A 16,573-nucleotide genomic window follows, 5' to 3' on the forward strand; every position below is an offset into this window, starting at 1 on the left:
TGTAGAGATGAGGTCTCGCTGCCCAGGCGGGTCTTGAACCCGCGGGTTCAGGCAATCCACGCACTTCAGCCTCCCAAAGGCGCAGGATTACAGGCTGAGCCACCGAGCCCGGCTGCACTTGTATTTTCACAAAGCACTCTAGGCAGCCTGCAGGCTGCCAGGCAGAGATGGACAGTGGAAGGAAACCTATGTGCTATCTTATATCACGTGATCCCATACATTCCCTCTGAGTGCTGCAAAATCGATCCCTGCTATAACACACATATTAGCATCAGTTCAGAACTTGATTTTGTCTATATTTTTATAAACCTGAAGTTGTTGGGATTATAATTGCTAGGTTGGAAAGGAAAAAAAACAGTCAGTAACTATAGGATTTTATCATTGGTTCCAGAGAAAGGTGAGGTGATTAGCCCAACAGGAAGCTGATTATATGGGTGAATATATTATGCATGTACATGTGTGTACACATGTATATTTCTGTTCAGCTTTGTATTAGGATAGCAACTATATATTTTAAGACAGGAATGAAAATGACTGACTTGGGCTGATGTCCCAAGAATCTGCCAGAGGAGTGTCTGTAACATAGGAGGTGGCTTTTAAAATAAGTCTTCATTTTGGCATCTTTTAATTCTTTATGATTAAACTGGTCCTATATTAGGCTAATCAAGAGTATTGGGACCAACTTAATAATCGGGATATGACTGTTTCTGCACAAGCTCAAGTGATTTGAAAAGTTGTTCTTGGATTTGGTAGTAAGGACTATTGTATTTAAGCCTTCATTTAGGCTGCTGAGTTACATTTAAAAAGTAGCTTGCTATTCCTAGGACCTAGGGCATAACTAGCTGCTCTAAGAAATTTAGATTTAAAATACAACTTGCATTATAAGAAGCTTAAAACAGAACATGTCAAAATTAGAATTCAAACCGGGGCTTCGTATAGGGCAAAGACTTCCTTGATAACAGGGTTTGCATGGACTGGTGCAGATGGCAGACAGTCTGACACTAAAATAAACAGACAAAATCTACCTTAAGGAAGTTGTGCAAAGCTTCTTGTACAGTTGAAGATGGTATTTTTCCAAACAAAGTAGTAGCCATTTTTTTCTCAATCCAGCTCAGTCTTGAGACCTGCAAACACAGAACAATGTCACACTTAGAGAGTTGTTCACCTTTTCAGATGATAATCTCTCCCATGCTGGATAGGTATGTGCATGTGTATACATGTATGTAATATAACATAAACAAATATAAATACATATCTATAAAGAGATATTACCCTTATGGTATTTATATTAATATTTTGCCTTCCTTTTTCATAATTCTAAGAAACCATGAGCTCCAGAAGCACAGATTTCAAAACCAATTTGAAATGTTCCCAATGAGATCTGTGTCCTATCAGAGAACAAGGGCGGGGTGCGGAATCACACTGACCCTGTTTGTTCATCTGATTCACGATTCTGAGATGACTGCAGAGTACTTCTTTGCACACACGTGCTAGCTACAAGACCCACCTTTGCCCTGTTCCTGCTACTCCATGAGCCCCTACCCAAAGGCAGCATCTCAAAAATGCAGATGGAACAAGGATTCTCAACCCTCAGGGAATGGAGAATGAGGGCCCACGATATACATTACAATCCAGAAGATATTTTTTTTTAACCAATAACCACCCAAGTTAAATTCCATATTATCATTTATTTTTTGCTTTCTTTTTAAAAGTTTTCACTTTTTTCCCCCAAATATGAATATTATATATTCTAAAAGAGTAAGCTGGCTCAGAAACGAATGCTTAAAAGGATGCTGATGGAGTTGATGCTCTGCCCAGTCCTATAAGGTGTTTTCTTTCTTAGTCCACCTATTAGATTTCTAGGTTGCCATTACTGCCTATTACAAAAATTATTTCCTTATTTTCCTATGTATTTTACATATTGGTATGCCTATTTTTGCTTTGTTTTGAACTTACTAAAAAACGATATCATACTGTTTATTTCCTGAATGACTTTTTTTTTTTCACTTAACGTGACAGTTTTAAGATTTCATCCAGGATGATGAGTGTCACTGAAATTCAGCCATAAAATAGCAGCAATAGTCTGTCATGTGAACATCCATTAGCAAAACTTTCGTCCACTCCTGTCAACGGACATCTGAGTTTTTTCCAATGTTTTGCTCTTAGGAACAGGGCTGCTGTGGGTATTCTTGTACGTGCCTTCATACATGCAAGAGTTTCTGCAGGGCAGGCACGATCACATGGCAGATAAGTAATCACATGTAAAAGATGACAATCAATTGTTTGCAAGGTGGCTATGCTAAGAATTCCTGTTGCGCCACGTCCTTGCAACTCCTCGTGCTGATATTTTAAAATGTTATCAAATGAGTCAGAATAAAGTGGTGTCTCCTTGGAGTTTTCATTATTATTTTCTATGATTGGGTTTTTAAATTTTTAATTTACTTGCACTATCATCATAAAAACTGCATGATATCAATTCTTTAAAATTTTTAAATACTTGCCTCATGGCTTCACATGAGTCATTTTAGTAAACATTCTGCATAAACTTGAAATAAAACATATATTTTCTAATGGTCAGGTGCGCGTTTTCATGTTTGTTAGGTCAAGCTTATCTAATGCGAGGCTCCAATGTTTTACATGCTTCCTAATAGTTTTTGTCTTCTAGTACTACTAATTATTAAAAGAGGCAGGTAAAAATCTACCAATATGTGGTTGATCTGTTAATTTATTCAATTTTTATTTTATAGTTTTGAGGCTATTAGAAACACACTAGTTTCTAGAAACTTGGCTGGTGAACTGAATTTTGGACTATTATATAGTTACCCTCTCTACCTCTAGAGATACTTATGCCTTAAAATGTGTGTGTGTGTGTGTGTGTGTGTGTGTGTGTGTGTGTGTGTGTCTACTCACACATGTACAGAGGTATATGTTCCAAAATTCCCAGTGGGTGCCTGAAACCACAGATAGTACCAAATCCCAGATACACCATTTTGCAATCTGATAACTCAGATGGCTATTAAGTAAACAGCATGGATGTGCTGGACAAAGAATGATACATATTGACAAAGTAGGTTGACACAAAATTTTATCATGCTACTCTGAACAGTGTACAATTTAAAACTTATAAATTGCTTATTTCTCAAATTTTCCATTTAATATTGTTCTACTGTGGTTAATTGCAAAAAATTGAAACTGTGGAAAGAGAAAACTCTAAATGGGGGGACAACTATACACACACACACACACACACACACACACACACACACACACACACACACACAAACACACATACACATTTTATTTTGGTTCCTATGTTTTGTTACTATTTAATAAAATTTTTCCGGGTGGATTTGGCAGTTGAGGGGAGGGAGGAGCACACCTCATCAACAAGGGTACCTGCATAATCAGTGTTTGTAGACCTAACCCTGAATTGTGCCCCACATCTTTATAATAAAAAAATTAAAATTAAAAAAAAATTTCCATATGTTTCTTGGTCATTATATATTAATATTTTCAAAATCAGCTTTACTGAGATATAATCTAGATAAATAAAATTTCATCCATCATAGCTGCACAGTTCAATGAGTTTTGATAAATGTATACAATCTTGTAACCACCAAAACAAAACAATCAACACATAGTATATTTTCATTGCCCTAAAAAGTATCTTGTTTGTAACCACCAAAACAATCAACACATAGTATATTTTCATTGCCCTAAAAAGTATCTTGTGTTCCTTTGCAGTCAGTTGCCTTACCCCACTCAAAGCCCTAGTCACCAAGTCATCCATGGCTATAATTTGCCTTTTCTAAAATTTCCTATCAAGGGAATTACACATGAGGTAGTCTCTTGTGAGCTTTCTTGGCATAATGCTTTGAAGAGTCGTGTGGGTTGTCATGCTGCTTAAGACGCTATGAACATTCATGTACTAGTCTTTAGGTGAACATGTATTTTCATTTCTCTTGGTAAATACCTAGGAATTGCTACACTATGTACTCATACATTTGTTATTCATATAGTCCCATCAAAATATGAGAGTTTCAACTGCTCCATATTCTTGTCAACACTTGGTACTGCCAGTTTTTAAAATTTTATCCCTTTTAGTGAGCACGTAGTGATCTTTCTCTGTGTTTTTAATTTACATTTTTCTTATGACTAAATAATGCTGAATATCTTTTCATAGGCCTGACTGGCCACTCACAGACTCTCTTTTGTGAAGTGATTTAATTGAAATCTGATCTGGAAAACAGTCAAACATATGTGGAAACACTTCAAGTTTTCTCCTTCTCAATTTTGTTTTATAGCTACAGCTAGTGTTGGATAAAATGCTGTAGCTAGTATGAGCAGTGTCATTAAAAATGTCTGACATATTGGAGAACACTTTTGCAAGTTCTAGCTAGTCTTGCTACATAGATAGCATTAACAGTTTATTTCCAGAAAGCACCTTTCTGGACTTTGCCCAGGTTACCCATGCATTTCCCCTACAATTCCTTTTACTTAAAGCAACACATTATACACAGTTGTTTAATATTCTGTATCCCATGTTTCCAAAATCTGAAGTATTTGTAGATCTATTGTTCTTTTTGGTTTTTACTGACTGTCATTTCCGTTGTCTAATTTCCTTGAATATTCTACAGCTTTTGACTGTGAGCTCATCATTGTTGGGACACTTGTTGCAAAAGTTTTATAAGGCCCACGTGAAGGTACAGTCCTCTACAGAGGATCCGGCTTTGCCAGCTACCTGTGGCATGAAGATCAGCATCCATCTTGAATTAAAATTTCTTACTTGGCATTTTAAGCCTAAACAATTAATGTACATTCAAGCGCCAGACACTTGTGAGGGTGGGTCAGTGGCTTTTAAATCTTAGGAGAATTTCTTTCTTTCACTTCTATCTTCCCCATTGTTAAGACTGAGAATGAATTTTCATTGCTATAAGTTTCTGCTGAGTTAATTTTATTTAAATTCATTGGGTGTGGTAGCTTACACCTATAATCCCAGCATTTTGGGAGGCTGAGGCAGGAGAACTGCCTGAGCCCAGAAGTTCTGAGACCATCCTGGGCAACATAGCGAGACCTCATCTCTACAAAAAATTTTTAAAAGCAGCTGGGCATGGTGGTGCATCCCTGTACTCCCAGCTACTTGGGACACTGAGGCAGAAAAATCACCAGAGCTCATGCCACTGTTCTCCAGCCAGGGTGACAGGGGAAGACCCTGACTCAAAAAAAATTTTTTTTCTAACTAAAATAACTAACTAAATTCACCCTCTTAATTTTTTTCCTGAGCATAGCACTTTTTGAGTCCTGGATACGTTGTGGCAGTATTCAAGCTGCTCCCTGCACCACCCAAGTCCACAGTCTCCCTACCCCAACAAAGGCCATGTACTAAGCTCTAGGTTACCAGGCTTTGTAAATGCCTCTGTCAGTTGGTTTTCAGGCTGGTTTACCTACCTTTGGAACTGGAAGCAGAGCTTGCTTTGCTTCTGGCCTTTGGCTGTCCTCTCCCCACCCCACCCTTTTGGTAGGTTCTTTTGCAGATCTGATTTGAAACACACGCATACACACAACCACCATCACTCACACAGATTTTAAGATATTTTGTGGCCAGAAAGTTTTGAGTTCCCCGGTCTGCATGTGCTGGACACATTCTTTGCACCTTTGTTCATTCTTGCTTCAATACCTCAGTCCCTTGGGGCGAATGAGTTTCAACCTCCTCTTACACAATTCGTATTAATCATCTATCCTTATAATTTGTAAACAGTGGAGCATACTAGTTAAAAGCAAAGACTTTCAAAACCAACTGCCTGTGTTTGAATCCTGCTCTGCCACTTAACTAGCTGAGTGGCCCCGGGCAAGTCATTCACTTCACAGGGTTGTTGAAAAAATCAAGTGAGCAACAATATAGAAAATGTTGACAGCCATATAAAATGCTTACAAGAGCCAGGTACATGTTAGCCATTATTACTATGGTTTTTGAATTCTTTAAAAAATACTTTCTCTCTAGTTTCAGTCAGTCGATTATTCAGGCAACAAACATTTGCGGAAAAGATTATTTGAAGTGTGAGAAACTGAGCTCGATGCTGAGAATAATACCAAGAAGCGTGACAAGTGGACGCTTTCCTTAGGGAACTTCCAGACAATGTGAAATCAATAGAAAATACAGAGTAAGTCTTCCATCCAAGTACTAACCAGGCCCGACTTTGCTTAGCTTCTGAGATCAGACGAGATTGGACACATTCAGAGTGGTGTGGCCATACACAGAATCTGTAATACTGAGTGATCTACCACAGAAGCAAAGAACTGAGTACCACATGTTCTCACTCCTAAGCGGACCTCGTACTATCATAACACTATAAGAAAGGGATTGGCAGTAGTTGGAAACTACCAGGGGAGATGGGGATAGGATTGGCAGAAGTGGGAAACTGCCAGGGTGGGAGGGCATACCTCAACAGCAAGGGTACCTGCATAATGAACATTTGTATACCTAACCCTGGATTGTACCCCACATCTTCAAAATAATAATAATAAAAAAAACAAAGTAAAAAAAAAAAAAAAAAAGTAAGCTTTTGGAAGGTAGTAAGACCTTAGAAAATGAATAGCATAGTTCACAGTGTGATATTTCAGAGAATGAAGACATCATATGTATTTTACATTAAGCAGATTATAAAAAATTTGAGTGCTGGAATCATAATATTTGACTTTACAGTCTCATGACTAGGAAAAAAACCAGAAAAACAGATGATACACCTTTTCTCCTTTTTTTCTATCAAAATGTAAGTTCCTTTCTTATGTCACACAATATAAAAAGCATAAATTTTTAAATTAAATTTTAATTTTAGTGCTGGCTTTTTCATTGACTAGTTAAATGGGACTTAAATCAGAAGGTTCTTAACATTATAAAGACTCAGATATAAAGACTCAAAACAGTTACAATAATAATTGCTTCACAGGGTTGTTTTAAGGATTAAATAAACAAGAAACATAAAGTATAAAATGTATATTTGGCACATAGCAGGTGTTCAATAAAAGCACATTTCCTTCTTTATCTCTAAATCTCCTCCAGCCTCAATGAAAAAGTTACCTCTCTGCCTACCCTAACTTTAGTATTCACAGATAGCATTTCTCTTTCATGGTAATTTTTTCATGCATTCTTAAGACACAGTTTCACATTTTATTAATTTTTGTAAACTAATAGTGTCAAGTAAGACACTAGGTCTTAAGCTGACAGCTGCCTTTAATTGGGTGATTTCTATATGGTACATACCCTTTCCAAGTTCCTTAGAGACAAGAACCATGTTTTATTCATTTTCTGGCCAGTCAGCACATAACTGATGCTCAGCTAACCCTGCTGAATGAAAAGCCTTCCCACAGAACCATGAGGAATGAATCTACACAGAGTCACGGGTAATGGACCCTGACCCAAGATAGCCACAGGGGGAGAGTGTGACTACTGCAATGGAAACTGAAAAGCAGGAAAGAAATAAAGTATGAACGTAGTAGATAAAGTATTGCATACAATATGTAATATATAAATTAGAAGTTTGCAGATTATAAATACATACATTATAACTTCATATAAAATTATAAAAATACATATCATACATTCACATAAAATTTACAATTCTCTCTATAGTAGGCACTGGGTAAAATGAAAAGAATGAATAAGTCACTGAAAATGCCTCATGCAATCACAGTAAATTCAAGTAAGACTTCCAAATAAAGGCATTCAACTTACAGTATAACAGTATCTCCCCTTGAGGTAATACAGTAAGGGTTCTTCAGGTAAAAGTTTGATTGCTATATCTAGATGTTCCTGAAAGAAATATCCAAAGGAAAAGTCATCTCCCAAGTTTCAGATCCTGCTGAATGGAACTACGCCATGGTCTTGTAAATTCTGAGGCGGTTCTAAAATGTCTCAGACCTTCCATCCCTATCATTCATACAATAAAATCTTATCAATAATGAAGTGATCAGAAGTAACTGCTTATAGCCCAAACTGTGACTATGATTTAATAAGGCTATGCATAATTTCAACCCAAAATGTCGCTAAAGAAAAAGGAACCAGCAAAGTTGAATGCTTGCCTGCCCATGACTTGTCTAGTGAATACTTCCTGGTGAGAGGTGAGCTGACAGAGGCCAAACGACATGGAGTAGGGTATGAGGGAAGAAGACACAGGGGAGCTAGATGGGAGATGAATCTATTCCCCTGGCATTACCGAATGGCTATAGGGAGCCAGGAAACTGGGAAGCACAGTTTGCTCATCCCTTACTGACTTTGGGGGGTTATTTACTGAGCTATTTTTACTAGAGGCAAATAGTACATTAGATGTATGTGGATTGCTAATTTTGTCTTTCGTGGTAAATTTAAGCCCCAGATTGGACCCTACTTCTTCCACCAAGTCAATATGTAGAGACTGTTAACTAAATAGCCCAAGTTACTTTTACAATGTTGTGCTCATGACCAAAAGGTTAATTCTCAATTTTTGAAAAAATAATACTCATCTACTTTGTGACTTCATTCGGGATCTGTAATAATAATAATCTTTAATCACCCAAATGATTTGATTCTTTTTAGAGTGTCATTTCCTAACATTTAAACAAACAACAACAAAAAAAATTCCTAGAGCTTAATTTGTTGAATAATCTGATTTATACCCGCTGACGGAATACATAGCTACATTAAAACATTTTCAATAGCAAGAAATACCTTGAAGAGATGTCCACAGTTGACTTTGTTTTGTAAGCCCTCAAACTCAGATACATAGCCACACAAAACTGCGTACCTGAAAAGGATGAAAACAGTGGCTACCATGTAAATTTGTAATCAAATACCACCAAAACATGGCATTAAAAAAACTCGAAAGCATTCATTAATATTTAACAAAAGTATTCATACAGATACAAGGGTCCTAACATAAATAAATATTTGACATTAACATGAGGCTTTCTCATCTATAACTGAAAATACTAACAATACTTACTATGTATAATTGTGAGGATAAAATGAGCTATGGTAGGTAACATGCTCAGAGCAATGCCTAGAATATAGAAAGCTTCAATAACTGTGACGTGGCACTATCATTACCATCATTAACATCAAAGTCATGAAGAAGCTCTCACAAAAATCTATTCTCCTTTTTATTAAATTGAAAAACATGTCAACAGACTCATAAATAAAAACATTGTTAAGATCAACCTTTTAAAACTCATTTACTCTTTAAAAAATTCAAGTATCATGGACTTTTTAAATGTCATTAAAAATGCAAATAAAGTCAGGTGTGGTGGCTCATAACTGTAACCTCAGCATTTTGGGAGGCTGAGGCAGGAGGACTGCTTGAGCCCATGAGTTCAAGACAAGTCTAGGCAATATAGCGAGACCTCGTCTCTACAAAAAATAAAAAAATTAGCTGGGTGTGGTAGCACATCTATGATCCCAGCTACTTGGGAGGCCGAGGAGGAAGAATCATCTGAGCCCAGGAGGTAGAGTCTATGGTGAGCTATCACCCTACCATTGTACTCCAACCTGAGCGACAGAGTGAGACCCCGACTCAAAACAAAAGCAAACAACAAAAATAAAGTAAAATAAATAAATGACTAAAACCAAGTCATAGGTAATTCTAGAGTATGCTTTTTCAAAAAATTTCCCGACCTCCCTCAAGCCTGCCTGGAAACACTGCCTTACTAGACTAGTGCATCCCATGAATTATTTCCCTTTTTCCACTGGGAATACAAAATTTACGTTACGATTATTTGACTTAAACTGGGTGCAATTTTTGTTCAGCAATTTGCTAATTTACTCAGTCTTTTGTCTGTGCAACAGTCTTCAGAGCATTTCAGATTGTCTTTGTGGTAACAATATCCATTCATCTACATATTTCAAGAGTAAGTGTTAATTTTTACTTGCATTGTCATAGTCACTGAGATGAAATATATAATTTGGGTTTTATTTATCTCAATCATTTCTATAAATAAGCATAGCTTCCAAGTACAACAATTCAGTGAACAATTTCTTAATTTGGAACAGTAAGCCATTCCTAAACACAAATGATGATGTAATTCACACCAACTATACACAACCAAAAAAATGGACACTCCTTAATTACAAATTTTTTATCTCTTTTTAGTTTCTATATAATGAACAGAATCTGCTGTAACAGAAGCAAGAGACCGGACTATATCAAACTATTAAACATGATCTGAGAACTAGATTAGGACATACCAAGAAACGCTAATTCTAAAATCAGATTGTATTTCACGTACCCCTCTACACCTTCACAAAGCTTTCCAGAGATTGCATATTTAAGAAAAACAGATTAATGGGAAAAGACTCTTGAGCTCCTTTAGGAAAACGCCATTGCTGCCTCAAGCTTCATTGTGTTGTTTTAATTCATATTTTTAGAAAACTTTTGGGTTCAAGACAAAAATAAACAGAAAGTACAGAGAGTTCTCATATACCTCTTGATCTCCCTCCTCTAAGAACTTCCCCTATAATCAGCATTCTGCACCACAGTGATGCATTTGTTAAAATTGATTATTACCCCAAATCCACAGTTTACATTAGGACTCACCCTTGGTGTACGTTCTATGGTTCTGACAAATGCATAATAACACCTATCCACCATTGTAGGATGTTACAGAATAGCTTCATTGCCCTAAAAATCCTCTGTGCTCTACTAGTCCTCCTTCCCTCTCCCCTGACTCCTGGCAAGCACTGAGCTTCTTCCATGTCATCTCATGATTTGATAGCTCATTTCTTTTTAGTGCTAAATAATATTCCATTGTCTGGACGTGCCATAATTTATTTATCCATTCCTACTGGGACATCTTGCTTGCTTCCAAGTTTTTCAATAATGAATAAAGCTGATTAAAAACATCCATGTTCAGGTTTTTGTGTGAACATAAATTCTCAACTCCTTTGTGTAATTACTACTGAGTACGATTGCTGGATCCTAGGGCAAGACCATGTTAGTTTTGCAAGACGTTGTCAAACTGTCTTCCAAAATGGTTGCACCATTTTACATTTCCACCAGCAAAAAATAAGAATTCCTGTTGTTCCACATCCTTGCCAGTATTTTCACTGTTATGGATGTTGGCCATTCTAATAGGTGTGTACTGGCATCTCATTTTGTTTTAATTTACAATTCCCTATTGACATATGATGTTGAACATCTTTTCATATTCTTACCATCTGTAAGTGTCTGTTCAGTTATTCTGTCAATTTTTAAATTGTGTCGTTTGTTATCTTACTGTTGACTTTAAAGAGTTCTTTTCATATTTTGTATATAAGTCTTTTATTAGATGTATAGTTTACAAGTATTTTCTGCCAGCCTGTGGCTTGTTTTCTTGTTCGCTTGACATTGTCTTTCACAGAAGTTTTTAATTTTAATGAAACCCAGTTAATCAATAGTTTCTTTTATGGATTGAGTTTTTTGTGTTATATCTAAAAAGTCATTGCCATACCCAAGATTATCTAGATTTTCTCTTATGTTACCTTCCTGGAGTTTTATGGCTTTGCATTTGACATTTAGGTCTATGATCCATTTCTACTTCATTTTTGTGAAGGGTATGAGGTCTATGTGTAGATTCATACTTTTTGCATGTAGATGTCCATTTGTTCTAGCACCATTCATTGAAGATTTTCTTTGTTCCACTGTTTGGTCTTTGTTTTTTTTGTCAAAGATCAGTGAAATACACACACACACACACACACACACACACATATGTATGTTTCTGGGTTCCTTATTCCATTCCATTGGTCTATCTGTCTATTCTTTTACCAGTACCACATTGTTTTGATTACTGTGCCTTTATAGTAAGTCTCGAAGTCAAGTAGTATCAGTCCTCCAACTTGGTTCTTCTACTGTAATATGGAGTTGAGTATCTTGCCTCTCTGTATAAAGTAGGCTTGTCAATATCCACAGAATAACTTGCAGTGGTTTTGACTGAGACTGCAGTGAATCTATAGAGCAAGTGGGAAAACTGACATCTTGACAATATCGAGTCTTTCCATCCATAAACATGGACTATCTCTCCATTTATTCAGTTTTCTGAAATTTTTCATCAGAGTTTTGTTGTTTTTCTAATATATATCTTGTACATACTTTGCTAGTTTTTTACATATGTATTTCAATTTTGGGGAGTGCTAATATAAATAGTAATGTATTTTTAAATTTCAAACTCTATTTCTTTGTCGCTGGTGTATAGAACACAGATTGTCTTTTGCACGTTAACCATGTATCCTGCAACTTTGCTATAATTGCCTTAATTACAAGTTTTTATTGTTGATTCTTTTGCATTTTCTAAAAAGACAATGTATTATCTGCAAACAGAGACCATTTTATTTATTTTTTCACAATCTGCATGCCTTTGTTTCTTTTTCTTGTTTTGTTGCATTAGCTAGAACTTCTAGTATAATGCTGGAAAGCAGTGGTGAGAGGAGATATCCTTGACTTGTTTCTGATTTTAGCTTCTTAATGGTGGGAAAGCAAGTTTCTCACTATTAAGTATAATGTTAGCTGTAGGGTTTTTTTAGATATTCTTTATCAAGTTGAAGAAGTTCTCCTCTATTCCTAGTTTGCTGAGAGTTTTCTTTTTAAATTATGAATGGGTGTTGGATTTTTTCAAATGCTTTTTCTGCTTCGTTTGATATATCACATAATTTCTCTTCTTTGGTGTGTTAATGTGACGGATTACGTTAATTGATTTTCAAGTGTTGAACCAGCCTTGCATCCCAGGAATAAATCCTGCTTGGTTGTAGTATATAATTCTTTTTTATGTGTTGTTGAATTCAGTCGGCTAATATTTTATTGAGGAGTTTTATATCTATGTTAAGAAGATATATGAGTCTGTAGTTTGTTTATAGTGTCTTTGTCTGGTTTTGGTATTCAAGTAATACTGGCCTAACTGAATGAGTTAGGAAGTATATCCTCTGCTTCTATGTTCTGGAAGAGACTGTAGAGAGTTGGTGTAATTTCTTCCTTAAGTATTTGGCACAATTTTATCAGTAAACCTATCCGGGACTGGTGCTTTCTATTTTGAAGGGTTGTTAATTATTTATTCTTTTTCCTTAACAGATATAGGCCTATTCAAATTGTCTATCGAAATGCTCTCTGTCACTCTGTTCTATCATCCTCCAAAAGAGTTCCAGACTAGGAAGCAAATCCAATCCTTCCAAAATTCCACACAACTACATCCTCAAACTCTCATTTTTGTGATGAGCATTATCATTTTCCAACTTATTTGGACTTAAAGTCTTAGGTCACTTTTTATTTAAATATGCTTTTCTTTTAGAATAGGTTTATATTTACAGAAAAGTTGTGGCTAGTACAGATTGTTCCCATATATCTCACACCTAGTTTTGCCTATGGTTAACACCTGATATTACTACAGTACCATTGTCAGAACTGTACCAATATTGATATATAATATTGATACACAATTGTCACAACGAACCAATATTAATACTATTGACTAAACTCCATACTTTATTCACATTTCTGTTTACCTAATGTTTTTATTCATTTTTGACATCTTTCTCTCTGTTCTTCCTTCCATACTTATTTCTTCACTTCACACCCTAAGTATCTTTCTCAACGTGTTAAAATCTTTTGAATTATTATTGTCATACAAGTTGCTCCACTTAATTCTGTGCAACTTTTATAAGCACACCTTTTTTATATCTTCATTCACTGACAAAATTACTGAACACGCTGAAGAATAAGATGTAGACCTGACCCTAGAATCACTCCCAGGTTGACAATGTCTGTTGAATAACTGGGGCTCAGACCCTTCGGTCAGCATGGGTCAGCCAACTCACAGCCTGCCCACATTTCTGCATCTTACCCAAAGTATGCTCTGAGTAAACTTCCTTAATGCTTTACTTTAATCTAGATATACTGAGAAGTTTCCCTACTCTACCAGCAAGAAAATAAAAAAAAAACAAACAGATCATGCCACATTTTTAGAAATATCTATATTGGGTCTACTAGAACTTACTTCCTCATCTAGAGACACACAAAACAACCCAACTAACTCTTTGTGCTAGAATCAGAGGAATAGATGCTATGTTCACTGATCTAACATGGCAGAGTCAAACTTTTACTTTCTGAAAATCAGAGCTATGTGTGCACATCTCTAGGCCTTTATTTTGCTCTCTTAACACATTCTCTCCAAGATACTCTGAGTGATGGAAAAAAACCCATCATTTAAGAAATATGTGCATTTTCCCTTTTAAATAATCTGTCACTAGAGTCATGTTTTTTCATAATCCTTTTAAAAATCTGTTTCTCTAAAATATTATTTATCTTCTTACATACCATAAAATCAATGGTCATCTGGTCATTTTCTCCCAAAGGGTCATTACTTCTTACTTTCAATAAATTCTACCTAAGTATGTATGTGTAGTGTGTGTAATATTTTATTTCTCAAACTCTCAGGTCATTGGGAATGCTGAAGAAAGTTCACAACATGGTGTATTATCTCCATCTAGAGGTCATTCTAACTATATGGGATTTGACAAGAACACTGTATTTTTCTTTGCATTGATAGTGAACATGTCCTTAATAATTGACTACCTGCTATTTCAGCAACTACTAACATTGGTTTCCCTGCAGTATTTTTGATTCAGCACCAATGCTATTTCTTCTGTGGGAAAGCAGAGACAGGATACTGTCACAGAAAAAAGACTGAGCAGATAACAAATGCAAAACCTGAGTTCTAGTATCTGTTTCTGCACTTATTGTGCGGCCCTGATTATTAATCAACACACACATACACACACACACACACACCCATACACACACACACACACACACAGCCTTGCTTATGCCATCTATAAAATGAAAACAGGGTGTTCTATGAATCACATGCTATAAAACATGTGGAAATAATTTGCAAACAGTAGAGCACAACAAATATGTAAGACATTACTTATAATTAAGGTCAGGCCTATTTAGCCAACAAATTGCAAATCGATTGGTGACTTTATTCTCTTGATTCCAGAAGTATTTTTGGCCAGCACAACAGAAACAGCAGAATCTTATAGAAAGCTTGTGCAGCCTTAAAGGAACAAAGCAATTTCATTTGGGAAAAGAAGAAGACAAAACCAAGTCTTTAAAATTATATGTATTTTTTTCAATCATTCCCCTATATTAACACTTTATAAAAATCATCCTTAAAAATTACATCTTTTGTTTCAAACTGAAGACTTATAAAACTATCATACAATGCTGTAAACCATGGGTCTGCAAACTTTTGCTGTAGGGCCATACAGTAAACATTTTAGCTTTGGGGCCAGACAGTTACTTTTGCAACTACTCAACTCTGCTGATGTGTGTGAATGCAGGAGTGTGGCTATGCTCCAATAAAATGTTATTTACAACAACAGGCCGGCAAATTTGGTCTGATAGTCACAGTTTGCCATTAATGCTGAGTGAATGAGAAAATGTTTCATTAACATTCGAACAAATTAATTCAGTCTTACATATTAAAAAGAGCCAGCAGAATGAGATCTTATCTCAGCATTTTATTACAGTTAGTTATGAAATCAGTTCACCTAAACTTCACCCATTGTTTCTCAAGTCAAAGTTGAAACTTCTCACCTTAAACCTCTACTACCTCATTGAATGAGAACATTTGCATTCAGTAGGATACAATGCATTCTAAGAATTAAGATTAAATTGACATTTAAATTTATTAAATTTAAGTTAAATAATTAGATTTTAATATTTTTAAAATAAAAAGTTGATACTGAATAAGAAATGTGAAACTCAATTGGATCATTACTCTGTGTGTGTTTTGATAAGGTTTAATCTTGGGCTTAAATCCTATGGTTATAAACCAGGCATTTAGTTCACAACAAAAAAGTGAAAAAAGACGAAAAACGAGAAGTGGCCAGATGAGTGGAAGACAGACTGGGTAACCTACTAAGGGAGAGTTCAGCATAATCTCTCCTCACAAAGCAAATTTCAAGGAGCTCATAAAGCCCTCAAGAAGATTCTATTGCTCCTCTGTGAATATTTGGAAATTCACAAATCTCAAATTGAGGACTGACCCCAAATGCACTTTTTTTTTTTTTTGAGTCAGATTCTCACTCAGTCACCCAGGCTGGAGTGCAGAGGCACGCTCACGGCCACCACAGCTTCGACCTCTTGGGCTCAGACGATCCTTCTGCCTCAGCCTTCCAAGTAACTGGAACCACAGGCATGCACCACCATGCCTGGCTAACTTTTTGATTTACTGTAGAGATGAAGTCTCGTTGTGTTGCTCAGCTGGTCTTCGAATCCCTGAGCTCAGGAAATTCTTTGGCCTCTGCCTCCCAAAGTGCTGGGATTACAGGCTTGAGTCACAGCGCCCTGCCAGCAAATGCACATTTTTTTTTTTTTTTCGAGTTGGAGTCTCACTCTGTTGCCCAGACTGGAGTGCAGTGGCCGCTCCTAGCCACCGCAGCCTCGCCTGCTGGGCTCCAGCGATCCTTCCGCCTCAGCCTTCCGAGTAGCCGGAATTACAGGCGCACACTACCACGCCCGGCTGATTTTTTGATTTATTGTAGAGATGAGGTCTCACTGCCCAGGCGGGG

At 36.3% G+C, this 16,573-nt stretch overlaps 1 protein-coding gene across 3 annotated transcripts in view; it reads right to left on the reverse strand.

Moving 5' to 3' along the window:
- RMDN2 (regulator of microtubule dynamics 2) overlaps nucleotides 1-16,573 on the reverse strand; it is a 77,921-nt gene that overhangs the window by 16,885 nt on the left and 44,463 nt on the right. For all 3 annotated transcript variants that reach the window (XM_021718240.1, XM_008069398.1, XM_021718241.1), the window contains 3 exons: nucleotides 8,705-8,780; nucleotides 7,733-7,810; nucleotides 1,026-1,124 (listed from right to left, as the gene is read on the reverse strand). In XM_021718240.1, coding sequence (XP_021573915.1) covers nucleotides 1,026-1,124; nucleotides 7,733-7,810; nucleotides 8,705-8,780 — 253 coding nt within the window. The remainder of the gene's footprint in view (nucleotides 1-1,025; nucleotides 1,125-7,732; nucleotides 7,811-8,704; nucleotides 8,781-16,573) is intronic.

This window comes from Carlito syrichta, unplaced genomic scaffold (genome assembly GCF_000164805.1).
Source record: "Carlito syrichta isolate Samal-C Ts95f unplaced genomic scaffold, Tarsius_syrichta-2.0.1 Scaffold311990, whole genome shotgun sequence".
In the NCBI taxonomy this organism is placed as follows: Eukaryota; Metazoa; Chordata; class Mammalia; order Primates; family Tarsiidae; genus Carlito; species Carlito syrichta.